Source organism: Motacilla alba, chromosome 8 (genome assembly GCF_015832195.1).
Source record: "Motacilla alba alba isolate MOTALB_02 chromosome 8, Motacilla_alba_V1.0_pri, whole genome shotgun sequence".
NCBI lineage: Eukaryota > Metazoa > Chordata > Aves > Passeriformes > Motacillidae > Motacilla > Motacilla alba.
This window is the reverse complement of record NC_052023.1, coordinates 14130357-14155975: the sequence shown is the minus strand read 5'-3', so window position 1 is coordinate 14155975 and position 25619 is coordinate 14130357. Positions and strand designations below refer to the sequence as shown.

Here is a 25619-nt window from a genome sequence, read left to right as displayed (position 1 = left end):
GCAGGGCAAGCAGTGTGTGAGGGACATAGGGAGGTTTATCACAGCTGTGTTTGTGGTAGGAAAACCTACAAGGCCCATTTTCTTTTGCAGTTCCATCCCTTGTTGCACACAGAGCATTGTTCTCACTACATGGTGACCCTAACAGTGAAAATGCTAATGGTACTACTTGTGTCCTATGTTACCACTTTCTTATACTGAAAATACTCAAAAAATAAGTGAAATTTGCCAACTTGGGTGGACAACTGAATTTAAGAAAGGGTATATAACTACAATCCATTAAAAATAAATATTTTGTATCCCAATCACTGCTACTTCTCTGTGGTGGTATCTTTCCAGTCACAACAGTCATTCTGTCAACTGCATTCTAAGTCTCTTTTCTGTAATTTTTTTTCCTTTTTATTTTTTTAGTTTCTTGATCTGGTCTATAACACCATAGGTTTTGAAGAAAAAAAATAGCAAGAATAATCATCAATCTCTTCCTGTCACCAAAAACCAGGAAATAAAGTCTCCCAATACATTTACTAGGTTAGAAAGCTGGCATTAGTTTATTAGCAGTGCATGGGGATTTCTCCTCAAAGCATTCATGAAGAGCAACCTAACAGGCCAGGTTATATCCGTGGAACTAATGCATATTCATCATGTTTCTACTACATATTCATTACATTTCCTGAATACATATGTAGAAGCTAATTATTCCATTAACTTATTTGAATATGAGGTCTTTTGAGTGTCTTTGATGGTTGTTTGCGAACACCCCATGCCTAAAATTTCCCATTAAGGTCCTGGATTTTTGGATGAATCTCCTTTCCTTGAGATCCTTTTGTTTAATGCTTGTGATTACTTGCGCTGAATCCTCCAACAAAGTGCTCTCAAAGCTAAATGTTAAGAGAATATTGGACCTGTTCTGGTGACCTCATCCTAATTAAAAAAATACCACAACAGGTTAAGATTGATAATATTGAAAATTGCTGTTTATTAACCTGGAAATACATTAGGATGAAAACTTCAAATTTTGAAAGGTAACATGTCCCATATTTAATGGTGAGACATTTGAAAGTTTAATTGATGTTCTCTGGGGAATAAAGCATGTGCCAGGTTGGGTATCTTGGTGCTCCTTCAGCATAACTCCCAGCCACAGAGAAGGCTGTCAGGTCTTCCACAGGGAAGCATTTTTGCGTCATGGGACTGGGAGAAGAACCCATTGAGAGGAGCCGTGGAGAAGGACTTAGGGGTTCTTGAGGAAGAAAAGCTGGACATGAGTCAGCCCAGAAAGCCAACCCTGTCCTGGGCTGTATCCAAAGAGCCATGGCCAGCAGGTCAAGGGAGGGGATTCTCCCTCTCCGCTCCCGTGAGAGCCCGTCCGGAGCACTGCACCCAGCTCCGGTGCCCTCAGCACAAGGACGGCCGGGTCCAGAGGAGAGCACGAAGATGCTCAGAGCTGGAGCCGCTCTGCACCTCAGGCTGAGAGTTGGGCTTGTTGAGCCTGGAGATGGCTCAGGGCAAACCCATCACACCTTCCCGTTCCCGAGGAGAGCTTTTCAAAGAGACAGAGTGCCTTTTGACACGGGCAGAGACTGATGGCACAAGGGGGCCGGGTTTAAAGTGCCAGAGGGCCGGGCGGCCGGGCCGGGGCAGGTGGCGGCGGCGCGGCCGGGCCGCGCTGGGCCGCGCGCGGGCGGCAGGTGCCGTTAGAGGTCTCCCGGCAACCGCCGGCCAATGGCGGCGGGGCGGGGCGGGGCGCGGCGCGGGTTTAACCCCGCGGGGCCCGGCTGGGGCCGTGCCGGCCGCCGGGCTCGCTCGGGAGCCGCTTCCCTCCGCCTCCCTACGGCCGCAGCAGGTGGGGGGTGCGCGGGCTCCTCCGCCCCGTCACGGGCGGGGCGTTGGGCGCGGCGGGTAACGGCGGCCCCCGGCGGGGCGCGGGGGAGGCGACGGTGGCCGGGGGCGGAGGTAGCGGCGGTAGCGGCGCTGCTCTGCCGGGCTCCGCTGCCGAGCCCGGGGGTTGCGGCGCTCCCGTGGTCTGGGCTCGCCCCGGGCCGGGGGAGGGCCCCGTGCGGGGGCGCAGGAGCCGCTGGCCCGGGCGGGTTGTGGGTCCTGACATGTGCTCCCTTCTCTCAGGCTCCGGCTGATCCCGGGAACGCGGGAGAGCCGCGGCGGGGCTGGGGCTGCCGGCGCTCCCCCGGCGCTGTGAGGCCCAGCGTTTGCTGTCTCTGTGAAGCTACAAGCGGCAGATGCTCGGAGGTGAGAGCCGTAAAGCTTTCTACTGAGTCAGGGAATTTGTGACTGCTCGGGCTGAGCTGGCGGCTCACGTGATGTAAGAGTACAGGTTTCGTAAGTGACTTGGGCTTTTTTAAAAAAAAACCCGTTATTTAAAATTCTATTTATTTGCAGCAAAGTTACTTAAAATTTGAAGATCAAATCGTAATGCGAGACTTGTTTGTAGTGTTCCTGCATCCCCAGATTATGTAGAACGCTCTGCTGCTTGCGGTGGTGAGTGAAATAGTTAAGCAGAGCTCTATAGGCTGCCAAGGTATGATAGGAATTTCAGGGCAATGACTTAAAATAAGACGTATTCAAAGTATAATGTGAGCGTATTAGGTGAATTTTAATAGTGAACTGAGAAAGGAGACCCAGAGAAATTATTTTATTCAATGAATGGGGATTTCAGATTATTGGTGTTTATGGGGGAAGATCTTTCTACGTTGGTTTTTTTTTTTGGGGGGGGGAAGAAAGCTGTGGTACTAATATCAATTGTAATTTGGACTGGAAAGATCACAGGAGAGGGTAACAGCAGGCTCATGGGGCTCAATATCTCGGTTCTGAAGCTGGCAGCAGATGCTAAGGAAAAGATGTTAAGTATAGTTTGGTTGTACAGCAATGCTTTTATCTGTGTATCCTCCCAAGATGCTGCAGACTGGAGTTGAAGGATTTCTGAGCAGAGGCTGCATCTGTGTTTTAAAACGTAATAGATGCTGATGGATGTTTTTCAAAAAACTGGAGGCAGCTTACGTATTGAGTATTCACAGCAACTCATGGTGATGCAAGTCCACAGTTTGTGTTTTATGAGGAAAAAATGCCCTTATTTCCCAGCTTTTGACTGAATGTTTCATTGCCTTCTTTATAACTGCTGTGTTAAAAGGAGCAAAGAGTATTTGTTTTCTGTATGTTGGTCCTGCTTCTCCAGCTGTTTCCTCTTCTAGCTGAAAAGTCAGAGCTTATTCGTTTCTTGTATGAAAGCATTGCTTGACCTTTCTTGCACCATATTTAGATATATTCTGCCTTTTTTTACAGGGGAGGTTGTATCTCTGCGATATTTGAGGTGCAGAAGCTTGGTATTCATCAGGAGACATTATGGTGGTCTCTTCTGCCCTGTGCTCCAGGGTTCTGTTAACTGCCTGGGAGCTGTTATTTCCAGAGGACTAATCATAGGGACTGGCATCTCTTCCTGCATGATAATGCCTAACTAGAGTCTGTTGGTTTAAGTGCATAGCGGAGTTGTCTTTTTCATTGTGTTAGTTTGTGTTTATGAACATGGAATTTCAGCTGCTGATTTTTATTATCCATTTGTTCAGTTTGGGTTTGACAAACCTTCTGCAGTTTGTCATTCAACCTGTGTTTATTTTTGCAATTAACTCTGTATTGTACATGAGCATATGTGTTATTTTTCTCTCTTTGTCACTTTCATATGCTTTGCTCAGCCATCTATGACTTGTTCCTACACTTTGCCCTTTTCCATTTATAATCGGTCATTAATAAATTCCTTAACATCTTAATTTAAGAGTTTTTGGAGGGAACATTGTGAAAAGCTTTTTGAAAATCCAGTTATGCTGTCTTGCCCAGGTGTGTTGGATGATTCCTTCTTCCAGAGCACTGTGACAGACTGGTTAGTGTTCCTTCCTTCCACAGAAGGTATGCTGGCACTTCACCAGTCCCATTTTGTTTGTCCCATTTTTGTTTGTCGAGTCTTTTCTGTGACATGTTTTGATTAACAGAAACCTAGTATTTACAGGAGAATTACTCCTTGAATTCCCTGGTAATCTCCAAAGAAACTATGTCATTATCTTCTTGCATTCCATCCCTGATTTAGCTTTCAGGTTGCATGCTGCTGAAACATGGAAGTTTCCTAATTTCTGATAACCTGGAATACTAGTTCTGGCTCTGCCCAGTAAATATCTCACCAACTTTAGGAACAAGTAAGACAGTGGTTTGCTTTTCTTTTAAAAAGTTGTCTGCTTGCAGAGACAGCCAGCTGTAAAGTTTGGCTAAAGCTGAGCTCAGGAAGAAGGGGAGGACATGCAGAAGATGGTTTCTGAGGTTCTCTTGTCTGTGACATAGGGAGATTTGGTAACAGAATGTTCTGCTCTGGCTACATATAGTAAATGGTTTGTGAATGCAAAGGGAGAAATGCAGTTTTGAAGATTAACAATAGAGTTATTGTTTAGTGATAGGAAAATGCTAATGTGAAATCCATCGTGTTAGTTCAAAATGGGGTAGGAATTTGGGAGCCAAATAAAATGTTTCCATGTGTTTCAATTTTTTCAGTGATTGAAGTAACAGAATTTCAGTCATCTCTGTATATAGCATGAGAGTTGAATCTTGAGGTAGTACATCAGGTTATATTCCTTGTAACCTGAGTGTTTGAGGCAAAGACCATGATAGATCAGTCATTGAACACTGAAATTTTTTCAGAGGTAAAAGTATATTCTTGTGTAATTATATGTGTTGAGAAGATTGAATATTTATTTTCTTAAAACTCTTGGTAATTTTAATTTGTTTTCCTGTTTGCTTTTCTAAGTAAAATGGAGGGGAGAAATGTAGTTGGGATTTTTGAGTCTGATGCATTCAGAATGAACAGAGATTTCATACCCACAGGCTGGGTGGTTTGACTTGATCGTTCATGCTGCTTTTGACAATAATGTGAAATTCACCTGAAAATCTGATATTACGTAAAGTTTCCATGGAATGTGAATAAATTAAGGCATTTCTTCACCCTCATTTTGAAGCTAATAAATTAATGATTAAATTGCCACAATTTTGTAAGTGTGGGAAGAAAAATCTGGGCTCAGATTTAATTACAAGAGCCATCGTTAAAATTACATTTTTAAAAAAAGGTCACTAGAATTAAGAGTTTTAAAGAAAGCTATTCTTTTTACTGTACCATTATCACTGGATAGAATAAAAATATTAGTGCTAATGATAAACTGTTGTTAGGAATTGTGTAGAGAGACAATAAATGTCAAAACTCTAGGGAGGAAATGCAGGGACTTCTATGGCAATTACATGAATTAAAGCAAGGATATGTCATGACATTATCAGGGACCAATTTGTCAATCTTCAGTGTCATGTCTAGAGTGCACCCTAAATTTACCTAGAGTTCTGTGTCTGTCTATCCAGATAAAAGCCATCTGTGTGACATCTGTGGATTACTAGATAAGTGTAAAAGCTTTAAGCAGCTCCATAGCTCCCTTTGGGTATTATTTTAGTAGAAAGGAATCACATTGGTCTTCAAGTAAATGCTAAGTACCCCCGCAGTTTTACAAGTTGAAACACGTGCATGTCACAAGTTGGAGTATTGGAAATACACAGAGAAGGAATGGTAGACTATTTCTGGTTGATGCTGACTCTTCAAACTTTCTTCTGAGGCATTGCACCTCTCCAGAGGTGCCTTTCCATATCCTCCCTACCTTGGTGGGGTGGAAATTTTCTGGGTTAGCAGATACTGCATTTCCCACTTGTGTCACACCCTGTCTGGGTTAGGGATGACCGGATGGTGCAATATGATCGCAGCCCAGCACTGTGGCAATTCTCTGCTGGTTGTTTGAGTGTGTTTTACAAACCCAGTTACAACTGCTTCTTTTCAAGTTTAAACATGATATTTAGAACTTTTAAGTGTGCTGTTTTGTGTTAAGTTTTTAGTTCTTGTTGCTTATGATTTTATTAATTTATGCTTATGATTATGATTTTCTTCTTGTTGCTTATGATTTTCAAGTTTTTATATAGCCTGAACTCAGGCTTAATTAATCAGATTTCTGTCTTAAATCTTGGCACATTTATTGTCAGTTCCTCTTCTGTCTCCCGAAACACAAGCCAGTAATTTTATGAACAGCTTCTTTCAGCTCTTTGAACTTATGAAATATACTGATCTTGAACTTTAGTTGTGTTCTTGAAAAGAAAGATGTATTTATTAGTGAATTATCTGGAAGTTTCTGGAAATACTTCTGTGGGGTTTTTTTGTCCAAAAATTCCCAAGGTGGCTTTCAAAGAAGTTCTGCTATGCTATTTCCATTTTTTTTAAGTTCCTTGGGTTTTTTGTACTTCTCTTGTTCCAGCTAGCACTTCAGTGCCTTGGTTTGATTGCTACTTCCTTGGTATAATCAAACTCTGTGATTTTAGTGGGGTGTATGTTGGGGTCTTTTTGTTTGATTCAAGATTTCTTTTTTCAGTGGGATGGCTCTGCTCTTGTATTCACACTTTTCCAGCTGGGTCCCAGGGGCTCATTTTTGCACAATCCACCTATGTCTTGGCCTCCAGGAATTCCTTGCTTGGGAAAGGAAGTGACACTGCCAACTGGGGCAATTGTCTCTAGAAAGCAGTGGGTGGTTACAGGTTTTTGGCAAGTCATTGAACCTGGTAGGGAACTAACTATAAAAAAAAATCCCTGTGTACAGCGTGGTCTTGCTAAAGCATCTGCTCTGAATGAATCTGCTTGTGATTTGCAGGGTGCAAATTTAGAGAATCATTGCATTCATACACCTGGATTAGTGCTGCTTCCAGTCAGACACTGTTTAGGGTGACAGATGCTGTGTCAGAATAGTACTGTCAGTGCAGAGAGACCTGGGGGTTGATAATACTGTGTGTTCAGGGAGTGTGGGTGCAGTCTATCAAAGAATGAAAGCCAGTTTGTTTGGAAGTAGCAGCATATCTAAATTGAGAAGTATTTTTGTGGACTTTCCAGCAGTCCTTGATGGAATTTGTATCATAAGTTTCTTAATAATCTTTTGAAAAATGTTATAAGATTGCAGGGTTGTGATGTCAGTAATGAAAACATACTTATACCTTAATTTGCTGCCTTTTTCTCTTATTTTTGTACATTTATCTGTCTGATGGACCCAGCAGAAATGAAAGTAGCATGTAAGAAGTGTGTTGTCTTAATACTTACTGGCTTTGAATTCCATTTTAAAGGCACTGGTGTCTAGTTAATTTGTGAACCTCTTGCTTTTATGGGAGAAAAATAAAGAAAAATATGCAGAAATCAAGTGTAGAGAGAAAGCAGAACAAACCATTTCTTTAACAAGAACAACAACTAGAACATTACATTAACTGTTTTCTTGCTGCCTTGTGTGTACTTTCTGATCTGAAAGTTTTCAGGAGCTACTAAATTACAACACATGAGGAATAACTGTTTACCTTTTTTTCCCATGTACATTTATGAACCTGGGGAAAAAAAATGTTCATCCAGCTGGATAATTATTTAGAAGGATTTTTTTAGTGCTGAGCATTCTGTAACATGACTGTGCACCAGTATGATCTCTTTAAAACTTGGTGTTTCTTTGGACACTGTATTTTGTGCTTTGTCATTTGATAAGGATTTTTACTGTCTTTGTGTTCTCAGGAGACCTTAGGACTAACAAAACACTTCTCCCCCATCCCTTCCCCTCTTTCCCGACCCAAATGATATTTTTTCCACAGTGATAAGAGCACAAGGTTTTGGTGTTAGAAATTTAGAAGTTGCTAAGCCAAAGTACGTTTATTAAAACATTAGCAAGAGGTTAGGGAAGAACATCCCAGTGCTCTAAAATCTCCTGAATCCATCTAAAACAGACTTTAGACCTTGTTCCCAAAGCGTTGGTTGAAACAAAGGGGCCTTCTTTTCTGTCAGGTGGAAAGTTTGTTTCCCTGAAGTATCATTGTTCCCCTAACAGCTGAAGGGTTGTGCTGTCCGAATCTTTAGCATCCAAGCTGGATTTAAAGTTTCCAGCAGTGAGAGAGAACTAATGCTATTATGTGCCTTCTTACTGTGTGGTGGAGGTGGGGTGAGGGGACAATCAGTTTGTTCTTTCTTCTGAGCGGGTGGCTTCCCTTTGGTTTCCAGAGGGACAGTGCTGTACTGAGCCTGTGCCAACAGGGTAAGGCTTCTCCTCTTTGCTTACTTCAACAGTTTTGGGGTTTCTTCAAGGAAGCAAGCAACTTGCTAGGGAAAGGCAATATTAATAAATGTGTAAGTTAATTAAAATGGTTAAATATTTATTAATAGTTCCTTTGCCCTCTGCCAGTATATCCTCTCTGGAGCCTTTGTAATACATCTCTTTAAATAACAATCCCATTTGGACAGACATATGTTAAAACTTCACATAAGTTTACAGTACTAAATGGTTATATATGGCAGGAAAAAATATTTGTCTTGCTGTTTTTTCTGATGTACATCATCAGAAACAACTAGCTATCTGTGAGTCTTAATTTTCATGTGTGCATGGCATTTTGGCTTTAGTTAATGGTTTACAAGACAGTTGAGGATAAATATATATAGATGCCTAATTTTTACAGTATCCTATTTGCTGTGCTTACTGTGTTCCAAATTTAGTGTAAAGAAGTAGAAAAATTTCACGTGGTTCAAGTTCAGTAGTCACTCTCCTCTGCCTTCTTTAACCTTCTAGCTGTATTAGCTGCTTTTGTTAATCTAAAATGCTCTTGCTATTTTAGGAGATGCCTACGTAACACACGTTGCCAGCAATCGTACTGAATACTTTGCTGCTGAACCAGTTGCTCAGGTACCCAGCCTGTCTCTGTTGCTATGGGAGATTGGAAGACTATTACTGTGCCGGTGCTGTCACCAGGTAAACTGGGAATATTTTCGATTTAGTTGATTTTGCTGATTTTAGCAGCAATGTTATAGCAGCTAAAGAGAGAGACTGGAGTTTTGTGCGTGACATATTTGAGTAGTTAAACAGCGTGGTAAATAATACAAACAGTGCTTTGTCTTGGATTGAGTACTTACAGAAATGCTAGTGTAAAATACTGTACTTGCGCATGTATGGAAAGGCTAAGAACTTGCAGTCACATTTTATTTTTTATAATCATGCCTATCAATGTATCTTGTGTTTTCAAAGATTTCTTTACTTGTTCTATGTTGTTTTGCTTCATAAATTGGTTATAAATTTGTTAAAGGAGTAAATATTTTCTTGCCTATTTCTGCCTAGTGGAAGAGTAAATTACAGCATACACTTAATATGTATAATAATACCATACATTCTGTAAGAATTTTACTGAATGCACATCTCTTGCACCTGTGTTGTAAGTCAATAAAAAGGAAGTGTGCTCAGTTTTTTCTTGGTGAAAGAGTAAAATTTGAAAGGTACAACACTTTAAAGCGTTATTGAGTCTAAATCTTCAGTGGAACTTTCTGTTTTGTATATATTGTGAATTTTTAAATGTCATTCTAGATCAAATTCTCAGTTCTAGAATCTAAATTTCTGTAAATAATAATTTGAATACATAAGGGTTTGTTTTTATGTGATGTGTTAAAATAGCTGATTTCTTCTTAATGTTTACCTTTTAGATAGCCAAAATATATTTCCATATACCTCAGAAAGAAGGACATCTCCTACAAGCATGAACTCACAAGTGCTACGCTTGTCACTGCCTTCATCCAAAAGCATGCACAGCTTTTTCAGTGCCTTCTGCACAGAAGAGAATATTGAACAGAGTATATCCTATATTGATAGGGTAAGCCAGATCTTTCTGTTTACTGGAGATTGTCACCTGCACACAATCAATTGTGCTAAAAAAGATTGACTGGATTAAGAAGGCTTCTTCCTCAGTGCCCAGAAGCTGAAGTTGGTGGGAAGTAAGAGTCATGTTTTCCCCCTTCATACAGGATTTCACCTGATAGTGTTTCTGTCTTTTGGAGAATGGTGGGAGATTGATTCAGTTATTGATCTCATTTCATCCCCTCTCTCCCCTTGTCTTTTACCAGGAATTAACAACAATGGGGTTTCCCTCTATTTATGCGGAGTCCAAAGGAAAAGAATTAGATTTAGTATCTATGGTAAATTGTATGAATGAATTGCTTGTACTGCAGCACAAGAACCTTCGAGCTCAGGAAGAAATAGAAATACAGCATCTGAAACTGGGAAGTGATATGGATCACTTGCAGAACTGCTATACTAAGTTAAAGGTAGAAAACAAGATCATTCCACTTATGCAGCTCTTCTTTCTTTTTTTTTTTTTTTTCCTACCCAGTGCTAATTTACAGTTGTATTTTCATGTGTATTTTGGAAGTCTTTTTTTTTTTTCCAAATGAAAATGCCTTAAAGTCAATGAAATATGAGCTAACAAGAGAACTTCTAATTACTTGGAATTTTAGCCTCCTTAATCAAGAAAGGGGGAAGGCTGTTTGAATTGGGAGTGTTAGTGTACACTTCGGGTGAAAACATTAAACTCTTCAGTTCCCATCATTTAGTATTGCTTAAAAGGGTATGCCCAGCTCTTAAAGATAAATTCCCAGTGTAATTGTAGCAAGTAAAAGCATACATAACTCTTCTAGTGTGGGGTTTTTTAGTCTTTTTTCATATAATTAGCTTTTTCCATGTGGTTTTTTTGTTGTTGTTGTTGGATGCCTTGAACATCCAACTACAAAGTCTCTTTGTGAGAATTGCTCAGAAACTGTTGTCAAACCACGAGTTACTAAGCTTCGTTTTATCACAGGATAAACACATGCTCAAGGCCAGTTCCTGTGGAGTAGCTGATATGTTGGAAGTTCCTGGGTGCACTTGTATGTGCAGTCATATTAGCAAAGACTTGACTTTCTCTTAATTCTGTCAAGAAAATAAAATATAAAAAAAGAGCAAATATTTCAGTGCATCATTCAGTGCTTTTTTAGGTTTTCACTTGGGCTGGTCAGCACTGTCTCCTTGAAAAATACTGCTGTAGATTTTCAAAATCATAGTAGCCCTCTTGCTGAGATTGGTCATTCATGTAGAAGGATTTTGATTACAGATTAAAAGTAATCTGTAACTGCACTGATTTTTATACAAACACTGTAAAATGTTAGGTCCTAGAACACTCCAGTTGCTTTCCCTAGATGAATAGCTGTAAGGGGAGAGAGGGAAATCTTCTTAGTACTGCATGAATCCCAGGGCATCTAATTGGCTGTCAGCTTGTGAGGTTCCTCATGTAGGTTCTTTCAGCTACCATACAGCAATCCTCGTGACTTGTGTTACCTGTATTTCACTGTGGTGTGTTTAGAAGTTCTCGTTGCTTAAATATATCTGAACATTTATACCTCAGTATGCATATGAAGGGAAAGTTTGTATTTGGTGTGTCATTTCAGCTGCCAGTTTTAGGTCTGAGTCTCATTCATGGACAAAACCTTTATAAATGCTAGTTTTGCATTGTCTGTTGTAACAAGATCATCTGTCTAGCCTTCTCTATATATGTGAAATGTTCCATTTGCATTGTTATGGTCACAGTCTGTATATCTGTGTTAATTGTACCCTTAATTATTCAACAGAAATGCTCCAGTAAAACTGTAGTTCCAAATTCATACAGGTTGCTTAATATCCACCTCACTCTCACAGTATATATATGCTTACAGAATCCTGACTTAATGAAAAAGTCCTAACTGTAAAAAATAATCTCTGTTAAATACCAAGCTATATCTCATGTGAGGTGGTTTGGCAGTTTGGTTAACATGGCTTGTTTGTTTTGGTTGGTTGGGGTTTTTTTAATCTTATGCTTTTAATTCTTATTGATACTGAACTATCAACACTTTTTCTAGGAACAATTGGAATTATCTAAGAGGGAAATAGTTGGGCTTCAGGAAAGAGACAGACAACTGCAAAGCAAGAACAGAAATTTGCACCAGTTACTTAAAAATGAAAAGGATGAAGTGAGTTGTTTTGTACATTAACACAAGTCATTATATAGATATTGAAGATTTTTTTTTATGCATGGAGTCTTGTAATTGCTCATTTTGAATGTGGTTTTTTGTTTGGTAAATGTTGTCTTTCAAGATGACTGGCATGTTGCATATGGATAAATAGGTTTTATAAGGGAAGTTACAACAATAAGAGTTGGTCCAAGTTACAACAATGGTAGAGAGTACTGCAGAAATGCAGATGTGCAGTTTTCTGGGATTTTCTTTACAGCTTTATCTTAGAATGTTCAGATATATCAAAAAGTAGAAGGGGCAACAGGATTCAGTCACTTATTTAACCAGTTGTGTATAGAGGCTTTTGGGGTTTTCTTATTATATTACAGAGGGGAGCAAAAGACCAATAAGAAGGGAGGTAGGGGGAAACCCAGCTCAAAAACACCATCTCATTAAACTTAAATATCTTGAAACAATTAAGGTCACAAAACACTTTGACATCCATGACACTCCTTAGTTTGGCATTTGTTTCCTTTATGCTCCTTCCCTAGCGTTGTACTTCACATGGCTCCTATGTTTTTGTGAATGTGGCTCCTCCAAGTTTCTGTGAATGTTCTGTGTTCATAAACATGTTCATACAGTTGGGAATAACAGTACTAACTGTTCATTGTGAACTTCCTGGAGTTCCAGCTTAAAATATTGAATGTGCTGTATGTTAGTAAGGTTAAATCATAAAATTTAAAAACCCAAATACAGCTCTAGGAATTGATAGTACATGTCAAAAATTTGCTTTATGATGTTTTAATGTTCTTTTGGACCAAATGGAATAGTCTGTCTTTCAATGTCCTGCTGCCCCAAGGAAGAGGAGTTTATTTTTTAGGTTAAGCCTAACAAACATGCTTTAGGATTGCAGTAAACCTAGATCCTGAACGTGAATTACTGAAAGTAAAGATGCATCTTTCTCTGCTCTGTTCAATAAAGGCATTAAAGGTTATGTGACTTATCAGAACATGAGTTCAGTTGTACTTCAGAGGAATTAGAGTATTATAATCTGCTGTTTATGATATGGGTTTCTGCTGAAAACTAACTACCTCTCCTGAGATAAGTCTGAGATCAGAATCTGTGGGGTGGGACAGCTCTTCTGATTCCCTTTGTCGCTTCCTTTCGCCAGAAGAACAGTTTAATAGAAGTTTTGTTTTGCCTCATGTGTTTTGGTTTTCTGAAGAAATTTGTGTTTATACTTTAGTGGAAGAAACAGCCTTTTGTGGCATTGCTTTTAGGTTCAGAAGTTACAGAACGTAATTTCAAGTAGAGCTACACAATACAATCATGATATGAAGAGGAAAGAGAGAGAATATAACAAATTAAAGGAGCGCTTACATCAGTTAGTCATGAATAAAAAAGACAAAAAGTTAGGTAAGTAGCTCTTTGAATTTTACCACAGCAAAATTAGCATATTCTGTATGTTAACCAGAGCCAATTTTAAGCATTTTTATCATTAAAGGAGATATGGCCCTCTTGCAGATTTTATTTGGGTGTTAGAACGTTAAAGAAAAGATGCAAGATTTCATGTTAACTGACTGTGTAAGACTTTTCTACATTGTGTTCCATGAGATCCCTTACCAAGCATAAACCAGCATAAACCAAATGCTGATCTTTACCTAGTGAGGTGGGGTTGTTTTTTTGGGTGGTTTTTTTTTTTCCTTACTAAGGAAAATTTATTCCTAGGATTCCATAGGAATCAATGCCTATGGCAGAGCCATCTCTCCTCTATTTTCTTGCTACTGTTGCTATCACAAGATTTGGGTAATGTCATGAAGACTGTATTGTTCCAAGCAGTTGCCATCAGGAAGGCACACTGCATGAGCTTTTACTCTGGAGGTACTACACTCTGCTTGTAGCTAGCACAAGTAATGAGAGGTTTGAGAGGAAGTAACACTAGGCAGATGTACCATCCTGTACTATGTGAAATGAGGAGAAACCAGATCTCCTTTATCATGAGTACTTGTACGTTGTACTGCCCAAAAATTGTGTCCAAGACATTCATCAGTGCTATTTACCATAATTACAGTTTTCTGTGAAAAATGGCTGAAAATGGGTATTGTAGTCAGGTATTAAAAAAATAAATACTTTTTTGGTTCATGTATGTAGTTCTAAAGTATTTCTATAACGTATCTCCAGTGGAAGGGAAGTCTTGCTCTTGTCCACCTGCTGCCCCCACACTCAGCAGTTTGCCAGCTGTAGTTCATGTCTTAGTAAGCTCATTTAGTTCACTAAACCAGAAGAAAACTATTCCTGTTGTTGCCAAGATGGTTATCTGTTTACTTAGTTTTCTGTAAGTCCCTGTGCTCAAGCCAGACCAGGTTAGGACACAGTAGAAGGATCACTTATTTTGGGTGCAGAAAATCTTTAGATATCCTTTCAGTAAGCTCTGGAAACTTTACCCTGAGGTCAGCAAAACTTAAACATTCTTGACTTCTGGTGGCTAGTACTAGTTCAAGTGTCAGAGAGGTAAAAATAGCAGGGGTCTAAAACTAGTTACTGTTTGCTTGATAGCTAACTAGCTTGGACCACCAATCTGTAGTCTTACATTGGGTTTGGATTTTTGTTGTTGGTGTGGTTGGGGTTTTTTGATTTTATTTTTATTCAAATGTGGACAGAAGTTTTGAGGAATACCTTAAGAAATATTAATATAAGTTCCTTACCCTAAACAGGAGATAAAACTGCCATTATTGCCAGAATGAGCATAGACTTGATACATTGATATAAAGGTTGAAATAGGGATGAAGGTATCATTAAGAAATGCGTTAAAAAGATAAGACAGGATGAGAATACGTACTTCTGAGTTTCAAAACTCAAAAACTTACCTTTTTTCCTTTGACTGTGTTATTTTTGCTTTAAGCAGAGCCATATGATTTCATGAATCTGAAGTTTGAGGGGGATATTTGAGTAATATGATCTTTTTATAATAACTATATATAAATGCAATGTCATCTAAATCTGTATTTATTTGCATATTGTTTCACGCTTTGAAATATCCTTTTCATTTGTAGCTATGGAAGTTCTAAATTGTGTTGGTAGAGCTGATGGGAAGAGAGGTGCATGGAGGACTGATAAGACAGAAGCCAGGTAGTTGTCTTAGAACAACATTAGTTGAAGCATGTATGAGGGCTGTTATGTTGTTACTGTAAGATTATTTCTTCCAGAAATGAAGAAGAAATGTACAAAGTTCTGTTAAGTGATTATGAGCAACGCCAAAAACAGCTTTTACTGGAAAATACTGAGCTAAAGAAAGTTCTTCAGCAAATGAAGAAAGACATTATTTCACTTCTTCCACCACAGAAACAAAAACCCAAAGAAAGATCTGAAGATGGGCTTGTAAGTATTCTTCAGTCAAAATTTAATCTCCATAGTAGTTTGGTATAGTGCTGGAGTAATTTGATAGTTATTAAAAAGAAAGTAAACTTTTGAGAGCTGCAATGGATTGCACATCATGTGCTTTGTGTGACATTCATCCAACATAAATATAAATATTCTGCTCTCTGTGAACAATACACAGTGTATTCTTTCCAGAAAGTAAATTAAAAGCTTGAAAATATTCTTTGAGTGAATTTAAATGCAGTAGCTACTGGTATGTAATTCTATATTGCAATGCAAGATACTGGATTTTGGATGCCTGGGGGAATTTGTTCGTTCTGGATTTTAAGTACTACTTTCCACAGGATGTCTTTATTGAACAGTTTACTGCCATGGCTATGAACAGCCATGAACAGCCATGTGGCTTCTTTGTCACCTTCTTGATGAGGTGTGAGTACTCTTCTTGACTGGGTGACTTGCCGTACTGGGGCAGCTACTGCCTAAGTCTGACAGCAGAACTCAGCAGTCTGACCCTGTCTAGGTTGAAGATGTGAGTGACTGAGTCCTGCTAGCTGACCCACAGTCTCTGTGGTGGGGTTCTGGGATCTGCCTGGTCACTTGTCTTTTCAGCGTTATGCTGAGAAGGGAACTGAACTCCCTGAGAGTCAAATTTCCCTGGACGGAAAAATCTTGATGCAAGGGTTTTCCTTCTCTTCAATAAGTTGAATCTATGCACATATTTATATAAACAAATACACATATTTAGAGGGGTGAAATGGTTTGCAGCTTCTTATTTCTGCTTCTACAGGTGCTGTCAGACCAGGAAGAAGATATTGGAGAATTAAATAAAGAGAATATGTGGGAATTATCTTGTGAAACTGTGCGAGAACAGCTTACCAATAGCATTAGAAAGCAGTGGCGGATGTTGAAAAATCACGTTGAAAAGCTGGATAACCAAGGTTGGTGATTAACTGCATTATGTGTGCAAATAAAATACATTTCAGAAAAAGTAGTGCAGAAGTGGCATTTTGAAATAATTGGGTGCAAAATATGTAATTCCCTTTAAAGAGCCTAGACTTGCCAGATCCTCTGGGACTTCTTGTGGCATTCTAAAACAAACCAACTGATGGTATGGTGCTGGACTCTCCTCATTTCCAGCTGTTAAACAGCATTAAGACAGCTAAAAATATATAAAATTCTTTCCTAGTATTATTTTTCCATGCAAGTAAATGCAGCCACTACCACAGGGATGTGTGCTGTCAAGAGTAAGATTGAGAAGGTCATGCATGCAATTGCAAATAAAACAGCAGATGGCCTTTGAGAGTATGTTTACACCCTAGAAAGGATTTCAAGAATGCTTGTAATACTTTATTTGGTGTAACTAACTGAAAAATAAGCATCAGGAAAAACGTTACAATTGTGTGCTTTTTTTTTTTTTGAGTCATCTTCTAGATTTTTTTAGTTCATGAGGATGACCATAGTATAGCCCTTTAGGATTCTATTAATGTTTAAATACTGGCTTTAGGGGCCAAAACTTGTCTTATTACAATCATTGTGATTTAGCTATGCATTGAGCTAAATAAGCCAATGTGTAATTGTACAAAATAAAACCATTTCTGTAATTCATTCCCTTACTGGAATGAAAACATGCATCCAGTGTTTGTTCGCTCCATTTCTCCTTCACAGGACTTGAAGGAAAAGCCTTTCTTTTTATATCTGTGATAAATATAGTTACTGTCATATTATTATGAACACAAACTCTTCAAAAATGGTCTCAGAAAAATGGGTTAACAGCATGTCAGTGAAAAACAAAATCTTTAGTTGTCTTGAGTTTTCTTTTAAATGACTGCTGAAACAAGCAAGGATTTTGTGTAACACTTATTGCAGTGTAGATGGTTGGTTTACCTTGGGGAATGTGAAACAGCCATGTTTTCATTGCTTTTTCTTTTTTTTTTTTTGAACCAGACTTGATGGATAATTACTTGTGTAGCACCAATTTTGGAACTCTTGTCTCTGACAGAAATGCTTTTGAGTACCCTCTGTATCTGTCTTTCACGCTGAAACCAAGAGTCTAAAACCTTTTGCTCTTCCAAGGCATCTCTGATATGAGGTGTTGGGGGTTTTATAACTTGTTTTAAAGATGCTTTTTTTCTCCCTTAGTGTCACGTGGACATTCAGGAGCTTTGAATGAAAAAGATGTCATTTCAAGAGAAGACCATGAGCTAGAAACTGGAAAGCTAGAGCTAGAGATTCAGCAATGTAAAGAAATGATCAGAACTCAGCAACAGCTCTTACAGGTAGTAGGCTTTCGTTTTTCTTATTTTTCTCAATTGAATCCAAGTGTATTTTATTTAACATTCCACTCTTCTTGCCTCTGAGCCTTTCTCCGTTCCTCGATCGTGCTTTTAAAATAACTTAGTGGTGGTCTGAGAATAACTGTGCTAATGGCTTGGTTAATAATGTTAGGACTTTTTACTCCTGGTAGGAATTATTTTTGGAGGCTAAACAAAGGTGAGGCTGCCTGAACAGGGACGTTTTGATTGCTATCTGAAATCTGCCCCCAATATCCCCCAACTTGATATCTACTGCATTTTTTCCATATTAAACTTCAACCATTTTTCTGACAGAACTGAAACTGTGGAAATACCATACCTCTTAAGTCACTCCCAAATTAACATTTGCCTTTTGTTGCTTTATATCTACAGCAACAGCTTACATGTGATGATGACACCACTCTGTTACTACAAGACTGCTATTTGTTGGAAGAAAGAGAGCGTCTTCAGGAAGAATGGAGATTATTTCGAGAACAAAAAAAGAATTTTGAGAAGGAACGAAAAAGTTTTACAGAAGCTGCTATTAGATTAGGACTTGAGGTATTGGGAAAGGGAGCTCTTATGGAAGATGAATTACAAGTCTTTTATATGTGACGAAGTGCAGCCATCCAGTAATATCTGATGTCTGTAGACAAAGATCATTGCCATACTGTATAAAACATATCTTTAGTTGTTCTGGAAGATCATTTTCATGGCAATTGAAAAAGCCAAGGTTTTTGTGTATGTTGGAAAACACAGTTTCTGTAACTGGAACCAAACCATTTTTGTTTCAGCTTTTGAAATATCTTAAGTGCTTCCAAAATTTATTAACTAAATCCCTTGGATACTTGTAAAGTTTGGTTTCCTACAAAAGGCGTATGAAAATTTCAGTCAAACTTGGCCTCAGGGTTGAATCCCAAAGGTACTTGATTTCTAAGATTTGGTGAAAACCAGTGACTTTTGCAAAAACACCAAGTGATTACTATGCTTCCCTTAGCAGGGTCATTACCTGTCCTGGTTTTGTAGTTAAGCTGGCCAGTAAGGCAGTTTCAGTAAGATACTGGCAGTCAGGGTAGATGTGTCTGTGAATGAGCTCTAGCACATGTCCTTTGGTCTAGCCCATAGTTTGGGTCACAAATGTGAAGAGGCTTGCAAGTTTGTCAGGGAAAGGTCATCGTGATATGATTGTGGAACTAGGATGGTACAGATATGACGGGAAAAAAGAAATGGACTTTATTGTTTACAGAACAGCTTGCTTTGATGTGCAGAGCAGAAAGTTAGAGTGGGATGTGATTAAAATTTATAAAGCTGTGGATTCAGTTTGAGCAGACGAAAGTGCTACTGTTGTTCACCAAATCCCTCAAGACTTGGACTAGAGGGAACTCTTTAATTTTTAAATTAAGTCAAAAACATACCCAAAAAAGTGGCTTTTTTATAGTTAGGTAGTTGACGTCTGGATTTCTTTTTTGAAGGAGATTGTAAAGGCAATGTGTACCATCAAGTACAAAGAGCACTTGCCTGAGCTTATGGGCAACACACTCACAGATAAGAAAAATGGAGCAGAAGGGGGTGCCTTTCAGTATCTGTAATCAAATGGCTTTTGGAAGTGGGGACCTGTGAGGGAATGCACTGCAGAAAATGATCATGCTCATAAATAGCATCTCTTGTGGCCGCTGTTGGAGACAGAATACAGAGCTAACTGGCCAACCTGTCTGACCCAGAATAGAAAATACTCTAGATTTTACTTAAGCTACTGGGATAGCAGTAGTTCACATGGTAACAAATACAAATTATGACTAATTTAATTTTATTTGCATTTTAGTGAGTTAGTTAATTTCACGTTGCTCATTGAATTCAGCTTTAAAAGTCGTGAGTGATAATACACAATACTTGTTTGTCTGGAAATGTTTAGGACTACATTGCAGCATAATTGCTCATGCTTCAGCTTGTCAGAATGCTGAGGTATGGAATGAGAAGCAATGCTGTGAGCTTTGTAGGTGTTTGTGAAAGTTTGCGTTGGAGTTCAGCTTCCTCTGTTTTTCTACTGGCACAGAATAGGAGCATCCTGTTTCACTGATGGTTTTTGGAGATGAAATAGCTTGTTGCTTGGTTCCAGAGCCATTGGATCTCTTGGAGGTTGTCTGTTAGGCATTATTTTCTTTTTCTGTGCTTAGAGGGGCTGGAAAGGGAAACAACCTGGGTTTTTGTTCTTACCTCAGTTTTAGATAGAAGCAATCAGGGCTATTTTCAATGTCATTTTTCCCTGTTTAAAGGTTTAAGAAGTTCCTGGTAGCTGCCCTGGATGAGGGCTGCTGCAAGAGGTAGTGCTGCTCTGGGGGAATGGGAGGCACAGGGGATGGTGTTGCTGGAGTGTAGAGCAGTAAAGTGAAAGGATTACTCTGAGCTCTGTGGAACAAACTGTGGGACTTGGCTGTAAGTGCCTCCTCAGCCAATCCTCCTTGGGCTCCAAAGCTTGCTCACAGACAGTATTTGCTGTGTTAAGCTGCTGGCTCTCTTGGTGACATGGACATGTTACAACTTTGGCTTTCTGAAATAGAATAGCATCAATTTAATGTGGGCTAGGTTTTTTTCTGTGCTCGTAAGTGTAAACTGTCATTTCTTTTCTTAGAGAAAGGCATTTGAAGAAGATAGAGGAGCATGGCTGAAGCACCAGTTTTTAAGTATGACTGCTGATTGCAAGTCTGAAAATGTGAAAACTCCAAGTGCCTTCTTAAGAAGCAAGTATTTGGTTCAAATTATGTTATTGCACAGTTTTTTCTCTTCCTTTCAACTAGAAGTCACAACTATGAAGACAGCAATTAAAAATCCAAAAGGTCTCAAGAAAAATTTTACCATGTATCTGTATGCCTCCACATATTAGGGCAATTGATTGTTCAAAATTACCTTTGAAAAAGGGAATTGTAACTCCCTTCCTGATAATTACTTATGTTTCACAAATGTAAATTCACTACAATCTGGTGAATATCAAATAGCTGACAGCACAGCAGGTAACTTTCAGGTGCTTTCATAAATACTGAAGAACATGTCATCATTCTGGTTTTCCCCTTCATATAAAAGCTGTGAAATACAAATGTGAGATGGGATTGATCTGGCCCTTCTAATTTTGCCATCTCTTGCCATTGACTTGAGTGATGGTTAGTTTCATGTAAACAGTAAGACGGCTAACTTCATTTTGGTTTTGTTTTCTATATTCTGACAAGTTTGCAGGTTTTCATGTTGGTGTTATGTCTGTGCATGCTGGAGAAGTCTTTACTTAAGGAATAAAAAAGCTTTATTAATTGTAAAGTGAGAAATTACACTTGAGTGACTTCATATGACTACTTTCAGTGGTGGTTATATGTGCAAATGCTGCATTTTCAAATTTAGAGTTCTAATTTTAACATAACTTCCATTACAAATACTTTAAAAATTTTATCCCAGGTCTATATCAATGACAGTTTTATTATAACTCTGCTTTAAGGTCTTTGTGGTATTGGTTTTTTTTCTTTAAAGCAGAGGACACAAACCCTTGAAGGACTTGCTTATTTCCAGTGGACTGCAGTTTAACTGGTGTGTGTCTCTCTTAGGTTCTGACCCAGACATTCGTTTAGTGAGATCTGCATCTCGGCAAAGAAGACCTCCCTCTGCGTTGAGTGCTACTGTTTCACCAGAGCCTTGCCAGATATCTCAGTACATTACACAAAACAGGTTTGTGAAACAATGTTGTAGATGGTTTGTACAGTGCTGAACTCTGTGGAGAGCACAGTGTAATCTAAAGTTTATGGTTGGTATATAACCAAGGATATTTAACATTATATCATAAAAACAATACTGTTTCAATTCAAAGCATTATTTTCATTGTAACTTCCTTTTCTGCTTCCAGTGTTGCATCAGAAAAACCTGCTGCAGATTACATGCCAAATCTGTGGGTGGAAAGTGATGACAAAGAAGAAACTGAAGAATGCACAAAGTCATGGGAAGACTCTGGGCTTGGCACTCTACATAGAAACTTGCACATGGAACAGCTGCCTTAGACTTCTAGGGTTGCCTGCTGGGATTTTTGTTAGAGACTGGTTCATAAACTTATCATTCTAAATGAAACAGAATGCTGTGAGTTTGATCATTCTTCTGGAGGATTACGTGGTGATCTGAATTGTGGTGTGTTTCTATGTGTGTGCACATGGCTTTTATTTTTTAGACCATTTTTTGCCTCTTTCTTGCAACTCTTGAAACAAAATTTAAGAGTATATAAAAGCTTTGATATTTTTCTAGTAACAAACTCTAATTCTGTGAATAAAGCAATGGTCTGAAACTTTGACTGTAATGAAATACTGGATCCTAATGTTACCTTTCATCACAGGCAGAGATAGCACTTTTAGAAATTGTTTAATTATTGGAAACATTCATTTATGTCTCAAGTGTAACTGGCATTAAATCCTTTTTTGCCTCGACTTGAATGTACAGTATACTGTAGATTTTTAACAAAACAGGTTCTATATTTATTGTGTGATTTGAAAATACCTCTTTGATATCTCAATGATTTAAAGTGCAAAATCTTTATATATTTGTAAATAGAACAAGTGGTTATGCTGAGAAACCATGAAGTGAAACACATGCATACATAAATATTATTTTACATGGCATTTTAAATTGTTTTCTAGTGATACTCAGTTTACAGATCCATTAGGACTTTCAATGGTTCAGTCAGAACCCAAGTATTTCAAATGTGAACAATAAATGTGTAATTCTATTCTAAAAAACCCTGGTTCTATGATTTGTGTGCAGTAAACTTTTAAGCTACCATGGTTATAGGGCTATATACAATGTATACAAATCTGGTGCTGGTTTTGTATTTTGTTTGGTTTTTTGTTTCAATGGACTCCACAATTTTATTTCTTTGTAGCCTTGGGACAATCTCTTGTTTATAATGTAATAAAAATAGCCAAGTTAGAGGTATGATGTTTCAAGGTCTCCTTCACCTTACTCAGTGCATGTGATTTTTCCTTGCCAGTACAAATCCATCTTCTCTTACTGGGTTTGTGTGCATATGTGATCATATGCAGCTCTGCATTTGTGATCATTTGTATAGCTCTGCTCCTTGTGTAAGGCCTTTTGAAAGATGTCTGAGCTTAAACTGCCTTTCTTGGGGTCAGAGGTGGGAAATTAAGTTTAGAATCCTTCACTGAAGGATATTGCTGCTCTGCCCATTTACTTCAGAGTTGGATGGAGTGTAGTGATTGGATTATCTGGAAAAATAGCAGTGGGATAATACAGGGAGGAGAAGAAACTGCAGTTCTCAAAGAAACTGAGGTAAAAAGCTGCAGTGAATTCAGTCCATTAAGTTCCAGCTTGGGATGAAGTGATAGCCAATGTAAACTGCCGAGGATGATCCTTGTGTGGTTTTCCTGTAGCACCTGTAAGGGAGCAGAAGTGGCTATCATGATAATACCAATACTTGGTGTGCTTTTTGCTGCATGGGTAGTCAGGCTGGAAAGACAACATCATATTTCTGTTTCTCCTGTTCTTGCCCAATAAAGGGGTGTTCAGAGTCATGTTGTTCACTCCTGCTTTTCAGCAGGGTATGGTTCCTGTTTGTTTCATGTTTCCTAGCTGTTGGGCAGCTCTTGACTGAATTTTACTTGTGGAGGAATAAATACACTTTCAAAAAACTTAAGTGAAAATTTAATATATTAAAAGTTCTTATATTAAGGGGGAATGGAACTCTTCAAGCAGGATTATTTTTAAGCCAGTAGTGGCTGGAGATCTCCATGGCTGAGGCAGGATCCAGATGCCACCAGGGGCTGCTGCTGTTCCATTGTGTGCTCATGGGTGCCCTACTGGGACTGTTCGTTGTGTTTGCTTTACCTGGGCCCTCCTCCTTCACTCTGGTTTTCTTTTAAGTTACTATTAGGATAATAATGCCTTGAAGAACAAAATAACTAACCTATTGAAACTCTTGTTTCTGTCTATTGAGTGATTAGCAACTAATAAACATTTTGTACTAATTTTTTGCTTTAGAGTTGTGTAACCCATCTTACAGAAGTGGAAATATGACTGTCTCCATGGAAGAGCTAACTGTGCTAGAAGGGTGAATGCAGTTGAGTCCTGAGCTGGCCTCGGACTTGGTCTGGAAGTCTGGAGTACAGATTCAGTTCTGTCTGTACAAAGAAGTATAACACAGCTAGAGTTTTTGAATTTCTCTATATAAAGTGTCTGGGAAGATTTTAAATCTGAAACTACTGCTAATAATGGTCTGAATTCTGCAGAGGGTGACATTGTGGTACTTAGAGCTGTTGGAAACAACTGCATCTTTCTTTCTCAGAGACTTGAAGAGTGAAGGGGGAGACTTCCTGCAGGAGTGTGACACAGGTGTGTCACTTCACAAAAGTGTATATTTGAAATAATACAGTGAGTGCTCTTCTCAAGGAACAAGAGGTAGAGACTCTCAGCAAGTGATGACAATACAGCTATTGTTAACTACTCATGCATGGTATTGAAAAGATGAGTGGTTCTCTTAAACTGTGGTGTTTCACAAAAATCTTTAAATACAATATTTATTGCTGCTTTTTTAGTCTTTGATGAACATACTTTTACCATAAATATCACTCTGATTAGGTATGAGTACTTACTTTCCAGGATTATGTTGGAGCTGTTAATTTTTTTCCCTTTCATCCCCAGTGGCTGAGGCCTATACAATATATAGCTCCTGCAATACAGACTGTATAGCAAAAAAACCTAAGAAATGGAATTTTTTTCTTAAGAGAGCCTTCTCCCTACAAAACAGCTGTCTTCCTGATTTGAAGAACTGCTTCCACCAGATTCTGCAGGCATGCTCTACTTCACTTGTAGTGGGACAAAAGAAAAAACAGACTATATTTTAACTTATTTTCTAGGGCTTCTTCTGTGTCCAGGTACATTTCAGCCAGGTCAAGGTAACTGATATATCTAGATAATACAGGTTATTCTTGAAAGGAAAATGGAAGGATATGCAGGATAATGGCAATACTGTGCATGGTGAATTAGCTGAGTTATTGTGCAGGTGCAGCTTTTTTTTTTTTTTAAAATTGTAGTTATCACTAAGCTTTTGTCTGTGAAGCCTTATAAGACATCTTGGTTTTAGATTTTTTCTGATTTGCAAGAGAAGTTGATGAGAAGATATGAAATGTTGACATAGTTGTGTGAAAAAGCTGACCTCAGAAGAAGTATTCAGATTATCCAGTGATTTATTTGTTGCTTTTAGAAAATACATCTGATATCTAATGTTCACTATGCCCTACAAAGTTGCACTGCAATGAAAACCTAAGCTCCCATGGTGTGTATTTTGTTGTAGTTTTCATGCTGTCAGTGTTTGTTTCTTTACGTTTTGAGTTGTTCAAGATGTAAAACTATTTGGTATGCATAACAGGTAAGTTTGTTTTAAATAAATATTTACTAATAAAAAATTAATTACAGCTGTATAAAAGAGCTTTGTCCCCTGAGGCACAAAACATGCTTGTTCCCTTGAATATGATAGATAGATAGATAGATAGATAGATAGATAATCATGAAAAATGAGGCATTTCTTGCAAGTGTCCACCCTTCATCCCTTGAATGTCCTCTGCAGTGAGCTGGGTGGCATTTCCCAAAATAGTTCACACTGCCTGAGGTGGATTTACAGTCCATGTGGAATCTGTTTGAAAAAGTCAAGACCTATGGGACTGACAACCCAGCAACAGCCCTTGCTAATGGAAGACTGTAGAAACTGTGAAATAGAAAAAAAATTTCATTTGTGGGTGTTAAAATAGCATTTGCCACAAAGCACACTCCTCTGGTTAATCATAGAACTCTAGGAGTTGTGGGAGTAGAAATAAAGTGTCTGATTAACCAGTATCTCATAGATGTTGAATTTGAATGGGATTCATGGCTTTTGTGTGACTTCGGGCAACACAATAAACTGTAGGCTTTAAGTTGCTCCTTCAGAAACATCCTCCAACTCAGAAGCCCCTGTGCATTTTATTGCTGATCCAGGTGCCACCCAGCTGGCTTTGGAAGACTGTGTCACTTGTGGGAGGAATGGGTCTGGTCAATCCCCCAGTTGCTCACCA

General features: G+C 38.7%; 1 protein-coding gene across 7 annotated transcripts; it reads left to right on the top strand.

Moving 5' to 3' along the window:
• The first annotated feature begins 1708 nt into the window (after nucleotides 1-1708).
• On the top strand, nucleotides 1709-22288 carry LOC119704097 (SSX family member 2 interacting protein). 7 transcript variants are annotated; one of them, XM_038144814.1, is made up of 16 exons: nucleotides 1709-1837; nucleotides 2116-2238; nucleotides 3838-3906; nucleotides 8698-8831; nucleotides 9554-9720; nucleotides 9971-10171; nucleotides 11774-11884; nucleotides 13147-13282; nucleotides 14920-14995; nucleotides 15073-15244; nucleotides 16032-16182; nucleotides 17384-17520; nucleotides 17929-18096; nucleotides 20165-20369; nucleotides 21123-21243; nucleotides 21419-22288. In XM_038144814.1, the coding sequence occupies exons 4-16, from the start codon at nucleotides 8789-8791 to the stop codon at nucleotides 21567-21569; spliced, it is 1839 nt and encodes a 612-aa protein (XP_038000742.1). In that variant the 5' UTR covers nucleotides 1709-1837; nucleotides 2116-2238; nucleotides 3838-3906; nucleotides 8698-8788; the 3' UTR covers nucleotides 21570-22288. The 7 variants fall into 7 exon arrangements, with proteins under 7 accessions (XP_038000742.1, XP_038000745.1, XP_038000740.1 ...); XM_038144817.1 differs by lacking the exon at nucleotides 3838-3906 and having other exon boundaries at nucleotides 20165-20273; XM_038144812.1 differs by lacking the exon at nucleotides 3838-3906.
• Nucleotides 22289-25619: the final 3331 nt, after the last annotated feature.